Here is a 23868-nt window from a genome sequence, read left to right on the forward strand (position 1 = left end):
GTAGAGCATGTTTTATATACGTACAATGCATACCATTTATTTTCTTTTAATATTAGTCACCTCTGTTGCCTTTGTCCAGACATCTCTCAATATATACAATGGAAAGTTTTACACTACTATTACTATGTCTCATTTATTTCCTGTTATGCAACATGATGGGTTTATATTGTGTCTACAGTGTTCAGTTTATCCATTTGGTTTATGTTTAACTGATCTAAAAACCATACCCAAGGTTACAGTTTTAAGATCCTGAATCAAAAACCATTTACAGAACTTTTGCATCTCTGCTTTTTCCAGTAGATTTAAAGAAACTGAGACATTACACAGTTGATTCTTTTGTTTAAAAAAAAAAAAAAGATATATATATATATATATGTATATATGTATATATGTATATATGTATATATATATATGTATATATGTATATATATATATGTATATATGTATATATATATATGTATATATGTATATATACATGTGTATATATATATATGTATATATATGTATATATGTATATATATATATGTATATATGTATATATGTATATATACATGTGTATATGTAATGTATATATGTATATATATGTATATATGTATATATATGTATATATATATATATATATGTATATGTATATATGTATATATATATATGTGTATATATGTATATATATATATATATATATATATATATATATATATATATATATATGTTTGCTTTACAAATTATTGTTAGTGTTGCCCTTTTTCCTCATGTAAAGTTACATTTACAAAGTTTGTAATTTCACTGCTGTTTCAAAGATGCACAATCATAGCTGCAACAGGAGTCCACTGATTTAGTTTTTCTTTGGCTGCAATCCAATAAGGCAGCAAAAAATCAGAAGGCTGTGTCCGTGTTAACAGTACGTGGATCACACTCCAACATGTTCATGTGGTTGCAGGGGGGCACAATATGGGGTAGGCCTGAGGAATTTCCAAGAGTTTGCAGGAGAAGTACAAGTGAGCCCAGAGGCAGAGATTTTTCCTTTTGATTCCAAAGGCATGCCTGTCTGTGCATATCAGCTACACAAAGTCATTCCAAGAAACAAACGCTGAAGGCTACAGATTTGCACATTTGCAGAGGAGCTGCAGGAAGTAGTGCATCATCTGCTTATAAAGTCAAGTTTAATCAGTTTGCACTGATGACATTAATGGCTCATAGTCAGTGCTGGAGAAAATAGTTTGTCTTATATATATAGTCATGTTCATCACATCCATCTTATAAGTTTCTACTTACACTAAATGTCCAGAAATTGCTTAGTTCAGCCATTTTTTAATTCAGCGGCATTAAGGATATGAAGAAAATAATAAACTGGAGATTAACAAAGGAGGCAACAGGGGGAGATGATAAACAGCAACTAATGAGAGGAAGAAAGTGAGACATAATGTCCATTCATCCATGTCTAGGGTCTTTTTGAATGAACTTGTTCATACCACCATGGCTTCAATAAGAAGTGACATTTGAATCAGAATGCTGATATTTGCAGTTGTGCACCATGTTTGTAAAACAGCCCTTGCTTTTAGTGATAGAAATTAATACTTAAAGAATTAGGTTTCATGATGAAACAGAAAGTGTGGCCTTTGTGGAAGTTTCCTATTCATGAAAACAATCTTCCATCACATGGTCTGTTACAGATATGGGGATGAATAGAACTCATGATTTTCTGTAGAAATGAAATGCGTTGTCACCCATAAAGTTGGAATATAATATTTTTACCTCTTCTCATGAAATAATTTTGAGAATGTGATTTATTCTTTATAGATGAAATGTAACCTGGGACTCAGTATGTAATCATTGTACATGGTCAAAGGGGATTACTGGTGTGTATAAATAGGAGTAAAAAGAGAAATGTGTCTGAAAACACAATTATTCCAACTTTATGGGTGACAGTGTACACCAGGGGTGCCCAACCCTGGTCCTGGAGAGCTACTTTCCTGCATGTTTTGGATGTTTCCCTCTTCCAGTGCACCAGACGGTCGTTATCAGGCTTCTGCTGAGCTTGACGATAGGTTTATCATTTGAATCAGGTGTGTTGGAAGAGGGATACATCTAAAACATGCGGGACAGTGGCTCTCCAGGACCAGGGTTGGCCACCCCTGGTATATGCAGTAGTAACCCTTTAACAGGACATTTCAATATTCTGTTCTCGGACTATTAATTAGTTCAAGTTTGTTTTTTTTTATGTGTCACTTGTTACTTATTGTAAAAAAACTTATCTGTTGAATTTCCATTGTGTCTTTGGTCAGCTTAGATCATCACATGTGTACCTAAAAAAAAGAAAAACTAAACAAAACCTTAGTGAGTTTTCTAGTCACATTTATGAGAATTGTGGATATTTCACTACTCCAAAGCTGCATAGAATATATTGAATTTGAGCAATACTTAAGTCACAAACAGTTAATAAGTAATAACCACATTTTAATTATATAATTAAATGTTACATTAAATTTCCAATAATGTTTCCAATTGCAAATCCATTCAACTGGAAACATTTAACGGTCCATTTCCCAGTATGCATGTCTCATCTCATTGCTCAACCCTCCTACTGAGGTTACATTAGGTTACATAAATAACTCTCTTCTGTTTAAGTGAATCACTGAAGTGAATGAGAGCTGCTTGTTGCATGACAGTAACCAAACCTCTGGTCCGCTCTCCTCACCTGTATCTGTGTTTCTCACACCTCTTAACCAACATGCTAACAAAAGGCAGTCAACACACCAAATCCTCCATGAAGGATGCTTAGAATGAAAAACTTCCATCTCTATTAAATTAAGTGGGCACTGAGAAACACCACCGAGTATGCATGACACTGTGTGTGTCATCCATATTCGCCCCAGACAATGTGTGTAATGATCCCTGGCATTAGCACTTTTGCACCATTAGCATTCTTCAGGGCTGAGTGGCCGGAGCTCTCTGGGAGGGCTCAAATTAACACCCTGGTGCTGAGTGGCACTACTCTTCAGAGTAGTCACAACATTGAACCCCCTCCTCCCTGCAACCTGGAGCCCACCAGCCAGACCCCCGGCATTCCTCAGCTGTCCTCTCAAAACATTCCTGCCAGAAGCACCTCTGGGGATGGATACTGTTAAAATGTGTAACGTGGCCCTTTTCATGAATGGACGAACAGGGCGAACCACAACATTCTGACAAAGAGTAGTGATGAAAGTGGTTTTCCTGGCTTCTAAGGTCATCCACATACTGTATGTACGAAGACGTTTATGTAAAAGACAATGGAAGCATGAAAATATCTTATAGCAGTATCAACTATCACATGCATATTAATATTAGAGAAGACCTTTGTTAATAACCTGTTGAGCTTTTTTTCTCCTATTAATTTGGGTTAATTGACATTAAAAAAGTTCTGTCACAGTCATTGCATAACTTCCTTATCACAAAATCTTGAGCTAACTATAATTATCTTGTTTAATCATGACAGTCGTCTGGATAGAAACACCTGAATGAATCAGAAAACTCATATTTCATCACTGTTTACATGCCGTTTTGTCTTTTAATAATGCAATGTTGTTTGCATCAGGTCTGAAACAATAAATGGGATTAGTGACCATCTTTACTATTTTGGTAATCGATAATCAGTTTGAGAAAAAGTCAGTCTTCTCGCATTCTTGTGACTTATGTATGATTTTTTTGTTTGTTTTTGTTCCTTATCGGTGAACGTAAACTGAATATTTGTGAGTTGTGGATGAAAGAAGACATTTTATGATATCATCTGCAGTTTGAGAAGCACTTTTTCACCATTTTTGACATTTCATAGAGAAACGGTTAACAGAAGGGATCATAGATGGAAACACTTGTCATTTCCAACCCTATTGAACATCACAGTCACTTGCATGGCAACTAATTATAAACTAAAATGTTGTTATCATCACACCCCAGCTTTGAAACACTACTTTGACCACAGGTTTTGCTGCTTTACAACATACTAGACTGGACTCCACTGTTGTTTTTTTGCCTCGCATTCTTGATGTCAGTGATGCTTGTAAACCTGTTAACATTTAGTGACCTGTTTACTGTTATCTACCTGTGTGTATCCAGCTGTCCAGTCCAACGAGGGACGGGGGGGTGTCACACGGAGTCTGAGTCACCAGGAAAGTGATGTCACAGATCACCCAGGATACTGTAGCTCAGGGTGGGGTGGGACAGACCCTTACAGAGGCCAGAGGACATACTCTCCTTGCGTGCCACAGTCTCAGGTATTTATCTATTTATTAATAGCAAATGTTTAACCCTTTATAGGCCACTCATAGAAATACTCTGAAATTCAAAATTTTAACCGTAGTGTGTTATTGGAGGACATACAAGACTTAGTGAAATTTTTCAAAATCTAGAAAATCAAGGTTAATGAAGTTGCCATATGTGGTTCTTTACCCATAAGTAGCAAACAGTAAAAATGCAAGAAGTAAATATAAAAAATACATGAAAAACATATGTAAGGTGAAAGGAACATGTATTTTAGAACATCACTTTTAGATCATTAGAACAGCATAAGTGCTGATCCAGACACCTGTCCACATCCACATTCTCCCTTTGAACATCATTCCTTACATTAGTACCATTACTTCATGGTACCTAACAAAGCAGGTACGCTCACTGTTCATGCAGAGGTGGACCTTACAGACCCTGTAGACCACATTGGACCTGAGATATTTGGCTCACTGTAATTGTTGCTGTCCCTGTCTTGTAATGCTTGTAATGTGGAAATTACCAAAAATAGTCACTTACCCTATAAAGGATTAAGAGTCCATTCAGTATGCCCAGCTGCATTGATGCATGTTGTGTGTTTGTTACAGCATCCCATGTTGTACAGGACCGACAGTACTGATTACAGGGCGCAGGGTCCTGACATTGATAGCGGGGTCGAAGCTGGTAGTGACATGACTCCCCCCACCCCTGCCTTTCCCATCTCTCCTCCGACACCTTATGGTAAGTTCCATGTTTTCCTGAGTGTGAGTTTTATCTGTTTCTGAGATTTGTTAGCATCAAATGAATAGCTTCTTGTTTGCTTTGTGTTTTCAGTGAAAACCATGTCAGAAATGATGCATCTCAGGCAAACTCCTTCTCCCAACATGCAGTCCTATGGGGGCTACAGAACGGAACATGGTAGGGGAATATTTCTACAAACAAAAAACAGTAGATCTGTCTTTAACTGTTTAACATCTACTGTTTTAACCCTAACCCTAGCTTAGGGTTATGATAGAAGAAAATTAAATGCATGTATTTGACTTCTGGTTTTCTGCATTATGTATTTAGCACGTGGCTGAAAAACAACCTAAGCTATGTCAAATGTAACCCTAACCCTAAAATAGGTTGAGATGTAAGCTAAACGCTCCTTGACTCTTCACATTCATCCATTGTTCTGATATTACTTTTGTTATTTTCATGACCTAATTAAAGATACTTAGTCACAAAAAGAGCAGGAGGTAAAGCCAAGGGAATCACAAAGCTTGGTTTTCTTTCATGTCTACCCTGTGACCTGCACGTTGAATCCAATATCTCATTAGAGCCGAGCTATTCCGTGTCTCTTTGCTTTACCTAATAATGGTGACATTGTTGGTGTCGGAATTTCGGTGGTTTTGAAAAAAAAAAGCAGAAAACAAAGACGCCTCAATAAACGCTAAAGCAGGGAGATTCCTAACCGGTCTCTGCCCTTCTTTTTTGGTTTTTGGAGAATGTCTTCATGGTCACAGCCTGAAGACTTTGCTTGTGGTGTTGTTCTATAAATTAAAACTGGGCTGTTTTTGTTTCTTTTTATGTAAATGTTTTTTTTCCTGTGGTATTTATCTGAGGTGGAACACACCCTGGTGTATAACATTGTTCTCAAATATGGGAAAAGTCACGCCTGTTGCAATCCTATCTAGCATAGGCATTTGAGGACTTTGATGTAGATCCCCAAATCCTTTTTATGGTGTTTTTTCTTTATGTTTACTTTATTTTCAGCTTAGATCTACTGGATCTCAGGTTACAGTAATTATAGCCTGTTTGTTGATGTATATGTTGCATCCCAGACTTAAGTACAAGAATCCCTACATCAGGAGCTACCCACATACAAAGGGATGATCACACCCCGTCCTTTACTCTGTGTTTCATTTTGCTTTCATCCTGAAGTCACTGGTTTCCATAGTGATCTACTGTATGTCCAAAGACTGAAGGGCCTGGGAGCCGAGCCGTTCCCCCGCTGTGCCTCTTACTACCTTCCAGTCAAGAATCTTCACATTCAGCCCTGCAGTGTCACCATGGTTACTGCGGGTCAGAAAGCATGGCACAAAAAAACAAAAAAAAAAAAAGACCGTCCCCCCCTGAAAGTGTCTGTGTTCACAAAGGGGAAACAGGGAAGAGACCAGCAACTCTTTCAGCGTTGCCCTTTGTTCCTATAAAACTAACCCAGAGGAAACCTGACTGTACTGCCTAAATGGGAATCAGAGCTTTAAGGCTGGGTTTGCCAGTGGCTCCAGGCTACGACTGATTAAAATAAAGCTTTTATGTAATTATGTTAGAAGGCTTTTTAATCTGCAGCTGCAATTCAGTTTGATTAGTTTACTCTGTGGGTTGTGGCAGGGCTAATTTGTAGGGTGATTTGTTTCATGCACTTGAATGGACAGTGGACAAAGTGTTCATTTCATTTAAATCCAATATTGATTGTTTGCTCTTGGAAAAATTCCATTGCCTCTTTTTTTTTCTAAGGGGATTTTCCATGCTCAGGGCCCTTTTTCTTCACATCATACAGATGTACTTGTTTCAGCAAGTTTATTTTTCCTCAATTAAACATCTTGAAAAGCAACACAGTAAGATCAGTGATCCATGTATGTATGTATGCATCTTTATAATACAACATTCACTACTAAAAAGTGGGTGTAAAAGTAATCCTATGCTGACTGTTCAGAGCTGCATTTCTTATTCATCATCTTGTGATTAAACGCAGAACCCCGTGGATACTCAGACGTGATCGGTCACATCGGAGTTGACGGTTTGCCAGACTCCTCCGTCAGCTGCCATAGGACTTTAAGCGCCACACATTCAGCCTCTATGGCTGGGACCATTCAGCGGACAGACAGGTATAGTTCTGTTATTTTACAAAACTAATAGCAACCTGAACCATTGTGTAATAACAAGTAAAACATGCAAATCCTGAAAATCACCTTGAGGCTGTATAACAGGGGTGTCAAACTCAGTTTAGTTCAGGGGCCATGTTCAGCCCAATATGATCTCAAGTGGGCCAGACTAGTAAAATAATAACATAATAACCTATAAATATTGTCAGCTCCAAACTTTTCTTTATGTTTTAGGCTGAAAAAGGTTACAAAATTAAATTAAAAGCTAAAACAAATTACATTATGGCATTTTTTACATCTACAAACTATCCTTTAAAACATATGAATAACACGAACAACCTGACATTTCTTAAGAAAATGAGTTGCAATTTTAACAATATTCTGCCTCAGTTTTACATTTACACATACGCATTACAACTTACAGATCACAGTGGATCTACAAATACACAAAACATTTAGTAACAGGCAGAATATTTGTAAAATTGCACTTGTGTTTCTTAAGACATCTCAAGTTATTCATATTTGTTCAGGTTATTCACTTTTTCTGTGAAAGGAAAGTTTTTTAATATAAACATTTTCATGTAATTTAACTTTTTTTACACTATAACAAAGAGAACATTTTGGAGTCATCATTATTCATAGGTTATTATGATAGTATTTTACTGGTCTGATCCACTTTAGATAATTTTGGTCTATATGTGGAACCTGAACTAAAATGATTTTAACATACTTGATTGTTAATATCTTCAGTGTAATTTTCACAAATGCATCCTTTGGTGGGCCGGTTTTGGCCTTTGGGCCACATCTTTGATGCCATGCTATATAACATATTGTTTAGTGTTATTTCTCAGTGGCTTTCACAGTGTTTAATTCAACAGTGATCTGATCTGTTGTTGTTTTTCTCAACTCCAGCTCCTCAATAAACCAGTCCTGGCCAGACCATCCTGCCCTGACCCGCCATTCGTCTCTGAGTAGCTACTCCTCTGCCAGGCAACCACCTCAACACTCCATGTCAATGGACTACGGCCACCACTCTCCCCCCCTTCACCATCCTCACATTCATCCTGCTCCCAATGCCCACAGCTCTCCTCGAAGCAGCCAGCGAAGCCGCATGGCTCACTTCGCGCTCAGCCGCTGTCCCGCTCAAAGCTTCGACGAGCAGGACGACTCCGGCCTCGGCTACGGGACAGACTGTCTGACCTCCACCTCGTCTCTGCTTGGAAACAGGGGCATGGACCGGGACCTGCTGACCCCAGTGGAAGGGCAGAGTCAGTCACAGCTGCAGCAAGTCAACCCTCCGCTTTTGCCTGAAAAGAAGAGGGCGTCAGATGGCGAACATTCACTGGGAACAGCCTCTCCTGCCCTTAGTGGGTTCTCAAGTCCCCACAGTGGGAGTTCTTTGAGTATTCCCTTCCCCAATGTTTTGCCAGACCTCTCAGCTCAGATGCCCAGCTCAGCCTCACCTCTGCCAGGTAAACTCAGTGCTGCTCATGGCCTACTGAGGACACTTTGATCAGCACAGAAACAAAAACTATTGTGTTTAACTGGTTAATTACCATGTGTTTTCCAGATGTACTGGCCAGCAAGCAGGTTACTGTAAAATTTGTGCAGGACACATCAAAATTCTGGTACAAGCCTGATATCTCAAGGGATCAAGGTAGGTTTAAGAGAATCTTCACTTAGACAGAAGTAAAACATTAAATATAGGTGAACTTTACAGTTATTATGCTTCACCTCTCACAGCCATTTCAGTCTTGAAAGACAAGGAGCCTGGCTGCTTCATTGTAAGGGACAGCCATTCTTTCAGAGGGGCCTATGGGCTGGCAATGAAGGTGGCAACCCCCCCACCCTCTGTTCTCCAGCAGACTAAGAAAGGTGAGGTACCGCTGTTATGACCACCAACTGAATATAATCAGTGGTCAGAGGAACCATAATGTCACGCATTTGTTTATGAACTGCCATTTTCAAGCTAGTAGTTTGCATTGTGGACATTGCCATGTTGGCTTTTTTGAGCTGGATGTAACCATATTTGGACAAAAGGGTTGGAACTACAAGAGCCCGAGGGGTCAGAGGTGAGCTAATGCTAAGTGCAAAACCATTAACTTCATCAAGCACTAATAACATTTTAAGTAATTTTACATCTGTTAGTGAAGCCGATTCACCGCAACTATAGTCAAGCTGTCTGTCATGAAAAAATGTTTTATTAAATGAACCGAAACTCTGATAGCATTACACTGCAAACATTAGAGTCTGCTGTCTGACATGAAATCATATTAACAAAGAGAAAATGAAAAGATGGACCATTAGATCACTTATCAGAGAGTCTGATAAAGGAATGAGACTAGAATGACACCTTAGAAATAAATACAAACTTTGTATTTTGGAGCAAAGTTCAGTGTAACTCCATAGGAGCTGGGTCTTTTTAGACCAAATCCCGGGGACCATCAGCTGTAGTATTACACCTTTAACATCTACATTGGCTGCATTTCACAGCCAAGGTCCTTTCCCTTGGCTCTGACCGAATTTGTTTTGTAATTTAATTCATATATTGTACTGTCAGGAGCTTGTGAAAAATGGAATTGCTTTAATTTCATCACATATATGATGAAAGTTTTGATTAAAATAGGCTTTGCTTGTTGACACATGATACATTGTAAGAAATAAAAAATAAACATGAGACATTTGCAGAATGTAAATTCCAATGTGGGAAAGAATACAACCTAAAAATTAAAAAGATATACCAATGAATGTAACCTTTCGTTCTTTTCAAAATACATTTTTTATGTTGGTATATGGGACACCCAACTGGTGAAGAAAAGCACAAATTTTATTTATTTATTTATTTATTTATTTATTTTGTGAATGGTGTTTTACTAATTTGATGTTAAACTTCTAAGACTGAAATTTGAAGACTGGTGTCCTGTAGCTTTAAGAATTGAAGCCCAATCACCCACTGTGTATGGCTTACTGAATATTGATATTGCTTTTGTTCCACCTAAACAATGTGAATAAGGGATGTTGAAATGCTCCTTTAACTGTCCTAGTGAAGGCAGGGATTGGACCAGCAGCAGGGACATCCTGGGAATCATACATCAGACAGTCCCACACAAAGCCATCTACAGTTACAGTCCACTGTACTCACCTGCTCAGTGGAACCTGAGAGTCTCTCCCTCTGTTTGTGTGTGAGAGCTGCTCGTTCTGGTGTTTCTCTCCTGGGCATCATCATGATGAAGCCAAACAGACCCCTATTGCCTGATAGTCTTAGATGTTCGTCTAATGTTTCACCCCATAACAAAGGATGTGCTGGGTCCATAAGCTCGCTCTGATCCCAGGGCCTTCTCCTGGGAAGCTCCCTGCCCCACATAGCCTCTTAGAGATGTTATATCCAGGGACTGGTCGAAACGGGAGGCTTGGCTGTTTGTGTTTGTGTTGTATATTCAGGAAATACAGGGAGGGATTTTTTTTGGAAAGAAAACAAAGTCTCTAAAGGAAACTGGCCAAACATTCACATTCACCCTCCAACATTCTCTGGCCATGATTCAACCTGAAAACAAAGGCTGATTGAGTGATGATACAGATTCACACATCACATTCTCTTATTATATAAAGGATGTTAAATCCCCCTCACTGTGTTTCCGTAACAAGCTACACATGATGGTACACAACAACAACAGCACATGATGACACAAAGGAATGTCCTTCCTGCACCGGACCACCGCAGAGTCCAACCCTTTTATTTTACCCCCCCCCCCCCCCCTCACACCTGTCTTTTTGTTTGCCTTCACCCCTCTGCAGTCCAACAGCACCTGTGGTGACATCATGACACGGTCCCTCACACACTTTCAGCTTAGGGCATTGTGGCTCCTTGTGAGTGTGAAACCCAACCCACCGTAAGGAGTGGGCCTTTCTCCAAGCCTTTGTGTCAAGACATTCCTCCCGTAGACTCCTCCTGCCCCCTCAGAGGCGCTTCTGTTCAACCATAATCCCATTAATCTCTGAAGACACTGAATGTAGCGACTTAATATGTTTTTAGCTAACTCCTCAGTCCTGGAAAGTTTCATGTAAACGCCAGGAGTTCTTATTTAAGCCGCACCAAATCTGTCAGGTGAACCGTTTCATGGCAAAGACAATAATGCTGTAAGTGTGTTTAGGAACTTCTCTGCATCAACTACTGATTGTGTTTTCTTACAGGAGGAGATTTGTCCAATGAATTAGTGCGCCACTTCCTCATTGAGTGTACACAGAAAGGAGTTCGGTTGAAGGGTTGTCCCAATGAACCCTATTTTGGTGAGTGACCACTCATGTCACTTGCACAGTTGGCTTCCAACAGTGTCACCTTGTGGACAATTGACTACACTACACCAAAAATCAACACTTTTTTTCCTTCATGTTGCTTTGTTATGTTGGTCTCTTTATCTGCTTGCTTAATTTTGCTGAGTTTCAAATATGGCCGGTCCATAAATCATTACAGTATTTTATATTTATTTAATCTTTTTTGCAGTGTGTGTTATGTAATGTCATAAAACATATGAAACATAATGCGTTGCATGTGGTAGTGTGTCTTTTTGGTGTTATTTTCGGTATTTTAAAAGCATATATGTACAATAAATAATGCATATTCTCAGAAATAAATTGTTTACTGTTACAAAAAATATTCTAAATATGGGTTGGTATCACAAACACATCATGTTAAATTTTCATCTGATACCTTATTGTTTTGCAGGAAGCCTAACTGCATTGGTCTGCCAGCATTCAATCACTCCTTTGGCCTTACCCTGCAAACTTATTATACCTGACAGAGGTAAACATCCACACACAGACATATGGTTATAACATGTTAGGGAAGGTTACAATAAAAATAGATGTTACTTACATGCTGCAGCCACTTGCATTGTCACCTTTTTTGTATTTTCTAGAATTCAACTAGTTTTTTTTTTTTTTTTTTTTTTTTTTATGTGTAGATCCTTTAGAAGATGTTGTGGAGAATACGTCACAATCAGTCACCAACTCTGCTGCGGAGCTGCTAAAACAGGGTGCAGGTAATCATAGATCACCTTCTATGAATAGTAACTGATAAGCCAGTAATAGCACTGTACATATACAATGACACAATCACTAAGTGTATGCAATTCTAGCACTTCTGAAAACAGGCACATGCATACATACAGTCGCGGAAAAAAATATTTGACCACCCTTGTTTTCTTCAATTTCTTGTTCATTTTAATGCCTGGTACAACTAAAGGTATATTTGTTTGGACAAATATAATGATAACAGCAAAAATAGCTCATAAGAGTTTAATTTAACAGCTGATATCCAGCCATTTTCCTTGTTTTCTTGATTATAACCAAAATCACTTCAGTTCTTGCATCAATATCTATGGCATTGTACTGCCAAAAACAGTGCTTTTAGGCATTCCATGTTTTCTTTTCTGTCTGTTTTAGTCACATGATACACACAGGAGTTAGTACTTGATTCCGTAACCATTGTTTTTGATGACTTTTGATGGTCTAATAATTTTTTCTGCAGCTGTAGGTCTATCCCTGTGAACCAAGTGTAATATGAATGTGTGTCCTTGCAGCCTGTAATGTGTGGTACCTGGGCTCTGTGGAGATGGAGTCCCTGACGGGGACCCAGGCGGTGCAGAAAGCCACCAGTATGACTCTGAGCTCCAACCCTCAAATAACCTCCACTGTGGTGCATTTCAAAGTCTCCTCCCAGGGAATCACCCTCACGGATAACCAGAGAAAGTAAGGAACACACACACTTGCACCCCACACACACCTTTTAATGTCCTTGTTCTCACATCACTGACCATGACCCTCTGTTTTATTTGCAGGCTTTTCTTCAGGAGGCATTACAACGTGAATACGGTCATATTTTGTGCATTGGATCCACAAGACAGAAAGTGAGTATTGCTTATTTAAAGTTGGAGCGCCTGATTAAAGGGTTTCCAGATTGCTTGGCATAGAAATAGGAAAGCCAGTTATTATTCCAGAAACATGTGGTATGATGAACTTTTTCTCATTGCACCACAAGTGGGCAGAAAATTGCATGCAGTGAGTAAACTAATATTAACAAACATAGCCATGTAAATACAACTTAGATTACAGTATTTGTGCTTATTTTAATTGCTTAGGTTGAATGTTTTTATAACTCAATAACGTCATTGTCCTCTTTTTGTCTATCATAGGTGGAAAATAGATGGCTACCCCCCAGCGAAGTAAGTAAATTATTATTTTTCACATTTGCTATAACAGTTCTAGTGTGATGTTCGACTGTCATTAAGCAAAGCAGTTATTTATAAAGGGACCGGTTTGAGGCAGATGACACTGCTGTTATTAAGTGCTCCTCTCCCCCTTTTTTTCAGGATCTTCGGCTTTGTGGCGAGGAAAACTGGCACTTCCACGGACAATATATGTCATCTGTTTGCAGAGCATGATCCTGAGCAGCCGGCAAGTGCCATTGTCAACTTTGTGTCCAAGGTGATGATTGGCTCGCAGAGGAGTAAGTAGGCCTGACATGGGATGGAACGGATCACATGGGACAGATGTTTTTTATTTTCATTTTTTATTTTTTACTGAGAGGAGGAAAAAAAGAACTAAAGACAGAAAGAAAAACAGAAGGACTGAGGATTGTCCTGGACATTAAACCTGTACATTCACAATAATCAGTTATTAAGACCAGTACATTCAGTATCATGTAAGAGAACAATGTAAGCTTTGTTTTATTTTGTTTTATTGTTTTATTCCATGTAACATGAACTCTAGAGTAGCCAAGAAAGAAAACAACACAATTATAACTGATAGTGTCTTAATATCATTTTCACTTTGTACATATTTTAAATACATAACCCAACGGCAGGCTTTTTTTTATCAAAGTATAGCATTTTCTCGGGCCAAATTAAGAAAAACCTATCATGTTGCATGTAATTTTCAGTCTATTATTTAACCAAAACAAGCTTCATTTAACTTGTCTATTCTTATTATCTTCTTTTACATTATAGCCATTGTAGAAGGTCCTTTTTGCTGCCTCTGTCGGGCATGCAGTGTCAAATATTAATATTCTGCAACTAGCCACATCACATACTGGTTTATCTTATAATATCTATGCAATGTAAAAGTCTATTTTTTTAAAATCATCAGCCTGCTGTACATGTATAGCATGTATGTGGCTTCTCTAAATCTGTTAAACTGTTTTCTTCTTAATGTGTATGTGAATACGACCACTTGTAAGGCTGCCAGTAACATTTTAATGAAAGTGTTTGTGTGTGTGCGATAGCGTGTGTGTGTCGAAACGAGAGAAACCATAGAAAACTATTTTAAGTAAACCCTAATATATATATCTATATATATATCTATAAATATATATATTGACTTGGCATAAAAACAAATCAGTACTTTGTTTATTAGATAGTACCAGTGGTATTCTGTTCTCAGCTGCCACATTTTTACATTATTTTTGCCCAATTTGTGGGGCTTGTTGTCCACTAACAGCACTGCAGTGTCTCAATATCAAAAAATCAGGATCGGACATACAGTAGGCTGCTATATTGAGAGGAAAATACTGGAATTGTGTTGCGTGTTAGTGTTTTACAGGTTATTAGAGGAAAGACAGGGGCTCAGAGATTCAGTGAAACTGCACAGATACAGTTTGGATTGGACATGCTCAATTCGTCATCTGTCAATGACGCATACAATACACTTGCTCTGGGATGAGACAAAGTGCTTATTAGCCCAGTTGATTGCTTGTTGGCATTGTATATGAGATGATGACCGTAAAAAGTAATTCCTTTCAACGTTACTTTTATTCAATGTTTGTGATGGGCAGCCATTTTATCCATAGAGGGACCTACCACCACAATAAAGCTGTGTTGTTGTTCTTATATTCTTTATGTACACATTTGTTATCACGCCCATATATCTGTACCTCATACTTATCTCATACAATACTGTGCCTCTGTTTATAACATGCTACATGTGAACAGTTTATTTGTATATTGATATTGCATTTGTTTGATTGTGTTATGTAAATAAACAGGAGGAAACATGTATATCTTGTTGGTCTATTAAGTACACTGTTGAACACCATCCATATTCTCAAAGACCCACTGATGCCTTTTTTGTCCTCTATAGGGGAAAAAATATATATTGTTCATTGCAAATGTTCCAAAAATTGTTGTGTCATACTGTTGTCACCCAAAGTAAAAAAGCAGAAATTTTGACTTTCAGGGTTCTTGAAATCCTTGAAAATGCTTGAATTTCAATGTTGTGTTTTCAAGTCTGAGAAGTGCTTGAATTTTAGTTTAAGGTCTTGCAATTATATTTTTATTTATTTATCTTTAAAATTAACTCTGCCAGATTAGATGACAAGCCAAAGCTACTTAGAGAGAGGTGATACATTTTGAAAAATAAAACTTTATGTCAAAAAAGAAAATTAACGAGTGCCCTCAGGTCGACTCTAGGTACATTTTTGTCTTAATCTTTGGCTCAGTGGGAGTGTGTCTGAAGAACGCCAAGTGGCTTCCCTTTTTTTGGATAAAAATTACTGTTCTCCTTTAATTTCTAAACTTTTTGCTATTATCAAACATAATTTCAGATGTTTATAGCATAATACAATGTACATCAATGTGATGAAAAGTGAAAAAAATAATTACGAGTATATGTATCCCTGTAAATATGTATTTTATCCCAGCTATAAGGTGCTATGCTGGAAAAAAAAAAAGGAAAATGACCCTTAAAAGTGCTTGAATTTGACCTTGAAAAATTGTGTACGAACCCTGTACTTTATATTATATAATATCAGACTTTACTGGGTCTCAAATCTCAATAAGAGCAGTTTCTAGCTTCAGACTTTCAATAGCAACTAATTTTACAATACAAGGGAGGGTTTGAAAACACTAAACCAGGGATGTCAGACTCTTTTTCTGGGGGCCACATTCAGCCCAATTTAATCTGCAGTGGGCCGGACCAGTACAATAATGACATGACAGCCAGTAAATAATAACAACTCCAAATTGTTTTAGTGCAAAAAATAACATTCAATTATGCCAATATTTACATTTAAAAACTATCCAAGCAAACAGGATGTGAATAACCTGAAAAAAATGGAATTTGTTAAGAAATATGAGTTCAATTTTATCAATGTTATGCCTCGACTTATCATTTATACATATGCACAAAACATTTAATAACAAGCAGAAAATTGTTAAAATTGCTCTTCATTTTCTTCATTTTGTTCAAGTTATTGTTACATGTTATTGTTAAAGGATAGTTTGTTAATGTAAACATTTTCATAATTTAATGTTTTTTGCACTAAATCAAAGGAAAAAAATTGGTGTTGTCATCATTTATAGGCTATTATAATATTACTTTTGAGTTTGATGCCCTAACTCGCACTTTGCAAATTCATCTCACGGGCCAGATTGGACCCTTTGGTGGGCCGGTTTTGGCACCTGTGCACTGAACACTGCTGCTGGGATCTGTAATGTCAAAATCTGAGTGGAAAAACATTTAGCAGCAACAGAACGAAGAGCTTTAATTCATTTTGCAGCCAGCAGAGGGAACTAGCAACACAAAACTCTTAAATCCTGCATTAGAGCATGGAGCAAGTCCAAGGGTTTAGTGACATGGCTTATTATCCAAGTCTGAAATGAACTTTTTTTTTTTTTTTTAATGCAGTAAAGTGTAACATCACATAGTTTATCACGCTCACAAATATCCTCACTGTCTCTAAATAAATAGACCCAACAAACACCTCCACTGTCTCATCTGCACAGTAAAAGAAGATTTTACCTCCACACAAGCCTGGACAGGTAACCCTCTGAGAAGGAATAAAATTGCAGAGCTGAGGAGGGAGGAAAGGTGTAATGGGGGGTAGACCCTCCTCCCTTCCCCTCACTACTGTCCCTCTGCAGGTGGTGAAAGTGAAGAATTCCCGGGGAGGGCAGGAAGGAAGTGAAGACCCAGGTGTGGTGAATGCAGAGAGCCCAGAGCCCAGTCTCCCTCTGTTATTTAGTGCTGAGTGGCCTTGAAATAAAAGAAGCTGGGGAAAGTCCAAAAAGCTGAGCAACATTATTAGACTACAGAGGAACCTGTCAGAAGAGACGATATTTCACACAGGTAATAACAGTGTGTGTAAGTATGGGAGATCCATGCAGGTCTGACTTAATACTTCAGTCATTTTACATCAAGTTTGATTAACCCTTTCATGCATAGTGGTCACTACAGTGGACAGTTATTCTCCAGCTGTTCTCTTGTATATTCATGGATTTGGTTGTATTAGTTCCATATCAGCCAACACAGTGGACGCTTATGCATCATCTCATACACTGACATTCATACCATTACTGTAATTTTAGTGTTCTTGATAAACCTGATCTAGAGTAACATGTTTAACCCTTTCATGCATCAATTATGAGAACCTTAGTTGAGATTTTTGTCCAAAATGTTTTTATTCCTCTTTAGGCATGAAAAAAATCAATGCGATTGAAATTTTTTTTAATGAATCCATGTTTTATGGAGTTACAAAAATGTCCACTCAGCAAAGAAACATGTTTTTAAAACCATCAGAAAGTGATAAACTGTGTGAAAATTATGAAATACATTTTTTTTTAAAGCAGCTAATCTGATGTTTTCTCACATTTTAACATACTCTAATACTACTACTACTCATACTAATACTACTATCAATACTAGTTATTACTCACTTCATGAGGTTATATGAAAAAAAAACACCCCTTTTTTTTTTTTTTTTAAGAAAACTGTTAATAACAGTCTTATAACAATTAGAAACTGATTTACACTCAAACATTAGGGTGGTCCTTATTTTTCAACTTTCAAATGTTCATGCTCTCACCCCACCAATTTGTTAGGATAAATAAAAAAAAAATTCTGGCAAAATTTTAGGAACATTAACCAATATTTAGAGGTTGCTCAAGAAGTTTAAAATGTAACACAGTTAACCGTATTCGGTATTTTTCGCATGTTATATGCTGCATTGTGTGCCAGGCTTCTGGCATGCTGTTTAATGATTTATGGCTGAAATTGGTTCATTTGATCATATAGATGTGGGCATTACGTATTCTGACTGTTGGTAACCACATGTGGTGGTTTTACCCAGTCAGCACATCACTAGATAAAGCTTAAAATGTCCATATTACTTGGATTTGCTGACCTCATCTCCTAATTTTGGGTTTCCCCCAAAAGGTGCTGTTGTGCACAATTTGTGTGGAATCACTGTTTAGTGTTTTAGTAGTGGTATGTCTTTGACAGTAAAAACATGTCAATCTGAATGAAGCACAGACAATACTCTGATGCAAGAAAGGCCACGCTGCTCAGTGCTCCAGAGCGACAGTAGTTGTTAATCAACATTATCATCATGCATCTTTCAGTTCAATATTCAGTCATGAATGCAGGACACTATTTTTGTTCATTTGTTTCTTGCTATTTTGTAACATACTTGTACTATACAGGGTGGGGAAGCAAAATTTACAATATTTTGAGGCAGGGATTGAAAGACAGTGTATGACCAATTAGTTTATTGAAAGTCATGAGAATTTATTTGCCACAAGAACATTGACATAATAGAAAATGTTTTTATTCGATGTGTCCTCCTTCTTTCTCAATAACTGCCTTCACACGCTTCCTGAAACTTGCGCAAGTGTTCCTTGGGTGACAACTTCTCCCATTCTTCTTTAATAGTATCTTCCAGACTTTCTCGTAATAGTTTTGCTCATAGTCATTCTCTTCTTTACATTATAAACAGTCTTTATGGACACTCCAACTATTTTTGAAATCTCCTTTGGTGTGAGGAGTGCATTCAGCAAATCACACACTCTTTGACGTTTGCTTTCCTGATTACTCATATGGGCAAAAGTTTCTGAAAAGGTATGGATAATAGTGTTAGGTATGATTATGACATCAGTATATGTTTGGTTTCAAAACAATTGACGTAGTGCCTGCAGAGAAAAAACAACTAAATGTTCATTGTAAATTTTGCTTCCCCACCCTGTACATGTGACAACAGTTACGATCACTCAACTGAAGACAAGACGATAATTCTGACTTCAGTTCCACGATCTTTTGCGAATACATGCATGAACTTTTTTGGCTTGTTTGTTCCTTTTTATTGATATATTGTGTAGTTGTGCACATGTAGTTAATGTGTAGGTGTTAATAAAAGCAATGTTGCATTCCATTTTGTAATGTGGTGTGCGTTTGTAAGAACGGTGAAATTTATGCAATATTTAACGATTTTGGAAATATTCAAAGGCCTTGAGCTACCTCCAGACATTTTCAAAACAATCTGAAATTTTGCACAGTTTGTTTTTATTGGCATCCTAACAAACTTAGGGGGTGAGAGTCGAACATTTCCAAAAAAAAAAATTTTTGACCCCATGTAAGGACCACCCTACTCAAACACGTTAGTGCAGATCAGGTTTATCAAGAACAGCACAGTTAGAGTAATGGTATGAATTGAAACCCATGAATATACAAGAGAACAGCTGTAGAATAGCCGTCCACTGTAGTGACCATTATGCATGAAAGGGTTAAGTGTAAATCAGTTGCTTTTATTGTTATTACAGGGTGGGGAAGCAAAATTTACAATGAACATTTAGTTGTTTTTTCTCAGCAGGCACTACGTCAATTGTTTTGAAACCAGACATATATTGATGTCATAATCATACCTAACACTATTATCCATACCTTTTCAGAAACTTTTGCCCATATGAGTAATCAGGAAAGCAAACGTCAAAGAGTGTGTGATTTGCTGAATGCACTCGTCACACCAAAGGAGATTTCAAAAATAGTTGGAGTGTCCATAAAGACTGTTTATAATGGAAAGAAGAGAATGACTATGAGCAAAACTATTACAAGAAAGTCTGAAAGTGGAGGAAGCAACAAAAAACGTACCAAAGCTTTTATTAAAGCTCTCAAATCCAAAATCCTAAAGGATCCAACCAAATCCATGAGAAAAATGGCAATTGAACTTGAGGTAGACTACAAGACCTTTAGAAATGCAGTAAAATATGATTTGAAGATTTAAATTCTCATGACTTCCATAAACTAATTGGTCATACACTGTCTTTCAATCCCTACCTCAAAATATTTAAAATTTTGCTTCCCCGCCCTGTATTCTGTAATTAACAGTTTTTTTGAACAAAAGTTGTTGGGTTTTTTTGCATTATATCTCCATGAATTGAGTAATGACTGGTATTAGAGTGTTAAAATGTGAGAAAACAGTAGATTAGCAGCATTAAAAATGTCTGGTAAAGGTTCATACAGTCATCCACAAATAATTATTATAGGTAATTCGTTTATCAGACAAACTAGTAAAACATGTAAACAAACAACTACAAACAACTGTCTGAGAAATGAATTACCTACAATAAGCATTAAAAATGTTTTTATTCATAACAGTAAATACATGTTTCTTTGCTTCAAAAATTAAACGCATGGTGTCCAGCTGAGTGGACATTTTTGCAGCTCCATGAAAAATAGGTTCAGAAGAAAATTTTGTTTAGGCATGTTTTTTTCATGCCTAAAGAGGAATAAAACACTCAGGAAAAAAAAAATCTTGATTAAGGGTCTCATAATTCATGCATGAAAGGGTTAATGCATCATAATATTTACTGTTATCAATCTGATTAATCATATAGTCGAGCTTCTTCAATAACTAACTGCCCAGGAATTACCCGACAGCAGAATTTGGCTTCTCCTATACCCATACAATCCATCCCAACACCACTGAGCCTCAGAAACATAATTACTGCTATTGTGTTGACATTCCTGACCTCAGCATAGATAGACCCATAACAGATACTGATTAAGCCTGTCATACACGGTCCGCCTGTCTCAACAAACAACTTTCCAATAAACATATTTACAGCAGTCACTTCCAGCTGGGTGAAGCCGATGGAGTGTGTCATTTTCAGATAATGCAGGAGGTGAAAGGCCTCGATCAGCCACAGAACTTATTCTCATTCCACCACCACCACCACCACAACCCCACCATCACCACCAGCTCTGTAGCGTTTTACAGGCACTTAATTAGAGGGGCAGGGCTCATCTTTTTCCCTCTGAGGCAGAACAAAGGTTGGGGTGCAAAAATAGAAAGTTCACTCTGAGATGGCTGCACAGTTTGAGGCCCCTGTTTGGTTTTTCAGCAGACGTTAAAACCTCCAAATGCACCCTGAGATTAATTGCAGGCTTTTATATTAGGGGCACAAAATAGTTCATTTCAGGTCAAAATGGAGGTGGGGTGGGGTGGGGGGGTGTTATGTAATCAGGCCGGTTCACAGAAGGATTATTAATTGAGTATAATTGCACGGCAGCGGATTGAAGCAGTTCATGTTTGAAGTCGTAAAAATAGCTGCTGATGTTTCTGTCATGACTGTAAATAAAGGTGACCTACTAAACTGAAGAAGGGGCCCAGTTTGGGTGGGGATCGATCGATCGATCTATCTATCTATCTATCTATCTATCTATCTATCTATCTATCTATCTATCTATCTATCTATCTATCTATCTATCTATCTATCTATCTATCTATCTATCTATCTATCTGTCTGTCTGTCTGTCTGTCTGTCTGTCTGTCTGTCTGTCTGTCTGTCTGTCTGTCATCTCTCTTTCTCTCTCTTGCTCACTCTATCTATCTATCTATCTATCTATCTATCTATCTATCTATCTATCTATCTATCTATCTATCTATCTATCTATCTATCTGTCTGTCTGTCTGTCTGTCTGTCTGTCTGTCTGTCTGTCTGTCTGTCTGTCTGTCTGTCTGTCATCTCTCTTTCTCTCTCTCGCTCACTCTCTATCTATCACTCACTCACTCACTATCTCTCTCTCTCTCTCTCTATCTCTTTCTCTCACTCACTCACTCACTCTATCTATCTATCTATCTATCTATCTATCTATCTATCTATCTATCTATCTATCTATCTATCTATCTATCTATCTATCTATCTATCTATCTATCTATCTATCTATCTATCTATCTATCTCTTTCTCTCACTCACTCACTCACTCACTCACTCTATCTATCTATCTATCTATCTATCTATCTATCTATCTATCTATCTATCTATCTATCTATCTATCTATCTATCTATCTATCTGTCTGTCTGTCTGTCTGTCTGTCTGTCTGTCTGTCTGTCTGTCTGTCTGTCTGTCTGTCTGTCTGTCTGTCAGGTCAGGTGCACAGATGACAGAAACTATATCAAAAAGGGTGCATACCTTATACTTGCTAAATAATTGTAACACATGTTTAGTTTTATCGACATGCACAGTAACATGAATCCAAACAGTCATGAACATCTGAAATCCTGTTTTATAAAAAATAATCAAACAACAAACCATAAAGACTTGCATATGAAGGCATAAAGAACAATATGAAAGCAGACATGGGGAATGTAAAAACCACATTTTGCAACCACAGACCACCATCACTTATAAAATAAATGGAGCATTGTGGGGTCTGCATCTGCAAGGGATACACCCCCCCCCCCCCCCTTTCCACTAGCTGTAATTTGTTCTCTTGATGGAGTGTAAGTGTCAAAAAGAATATGATACATGACTGTACAAGGAGAAATTACATGCACTGTTGTCTGTTTCATTTAGTCTATGTTGCATTTTTTTGCTCAATATTCGTCCCCAAAAAACTTTGCATGTCTGTGATACATATTGTATGCATTAAATTTATGCTTTTGATGTCATTCAGTCACAGAATTATCCTTGAAATAGTTAAGTAAATAAGAAACCATCAATGTCGGTTAGTATTTTTTGTGTGTTTAAGAATATTAGCATACATGTGCGAATGGATCTTCAAATGTATGGGACAGAAAAATATAGCCACAGGAAGTGATACTGTCTGGGGGGGGATTCAGGGCCCAAAGTGAACGGCGCCACACTCAGCCCACTTCCGAACACTCTGCAATCTGTCAGACTGAGTGCTGAGAGCTCCTCTCTCTCTGTCCTCCTCTTCGCTCAGGACTAATTACAGCTTTGGACTGCCTCGGGGGCCAAGCCTCCAGAAATGGCAACCATGACAGCTCCTGAACAGACCACTCCAAAAAAATAATTAACCAACCCTGGATTTAGATGAAAGGTGCCCTTTGACCTTTCGGCTCTTTATTTTGTCCACTGTTCAGACTACATGTAATAATCGGATAATTGTCGAAGCTTTGTAGGAGTGCCAGTCAGAGCGACTTCAAAGAGAAAGGATGATCATATTAATCACAATAGAGACCTTTGCTTCCATTGTGGCCGTGATGAGAGTCTGCTCAGAGGTCTTCAGACAGAGGCAATTATATGACAGACGGTCATGAGACTGTGGCGTAAATAGAATAATAGTGACCAGACTGTCATGTGATCTGTGACAGCCTCATTCCTAAAAAGACCCACCCCTCCTCTGGTATTCCAGCGCTCTATACAGTATCTACCCACATACTCTCCATCCACACATAGACTCACTGGTGCCCCACTGCCATCATAAATTCCAAGAAAGAATGAGGAAAACTTAAGTGTGTATTTGGGTGTAAAAGCATACAGACACACACATATATTACTGATGTGTGTCCCCTCCCCTGATTTAACCCAGCTATGTTCTGCTGATCTCCAGCTGATTAAACTATGTACTTTTCAATCTGTGATCTTTGGCCCTTGCAGCAGATTCTTGTGATTTTCCCCGTCACTACAGTAACACCAATCCCTGTGTCTTTACACAGCCGCCTCAAAGCACAGCCAGAGTGGGGATGGAGGTCCA

General features: G+C 37.8%; 1 protein-coding gene across 3 annotated transcripts in view; it reads left to right on the top strand.

The window, feature by feature from the left end:
- LOC115436955 (tensin-3) overlaps positions 1-15154 on the top strand; it is a 33517-nt gene extending 18363 nt beyond the window's left edge. For 2 of the 3 annotated variants that reach the window (XM_030159982.1, XM_030159984.1), the window contains 14 exons: positions 4090-4247; positions 4845-4977; positions 5071-5154; positions 6974-7106; positions 8016-8575; positions 8674-8760; positions 8847-8978; positions 11295-11390; positions 11827-11904; positions 12065-12142; positions 12683-12851; positions 12941-13009; positions 13295-13324; positions 13472-15154. In XM_030159982.1, coding sequence (XP_030015842.1) covers positions 4090-4247; positions 4845-4977; positions 5071-5154; positions 6974-7106; positions 8016-8575; positions 8674-8760; positions 8847-8978; positions 11295-11390; positions 11827-11904; positions 12065-12142; positions 12683-12851; positions 12941-13009; positions 13295-13324; positions 13472-13616 — 1952 coding nt within the window. In that variant the 3' untranslated portion in view covers positions 13617-15154. The remainder of the gene's footprint in view (positions 1-4089; positions 4248-4844; positions 4978-5070; positions 5155-6973; positions 7107-8015; positions 8576-8673; positions 8761-8846; positions 8979-11294; positions 11391-11826; positions 11905-12064; positions 12143-12682; positions 12852-12940; positions 13010-13294; positions 13325-13471) is intronic. The other variant, XM_030159983.1, reaches the window with a different exon arrangement.
- The last annotated feature ends 8714 nt before the right edge of the window (positions 15155-23868 follow it).

The sequence above is a fragment of the Sphaeramia orbicularis genome, chromosome 17 (assembly GCF_902148855.1).
Source record: "Sphaeramia orbicularis chromosome 17, fSphaOr1.1, whole genome shotgun sequence".
In the NCBI taxonomy this organism is placed as follows: Eukaryota; Metazoa; Chordata; class Actinopteri; order Kurtiformes; family Apogonidae; genus Sphaeramia; species Sphaeramia orbicularis.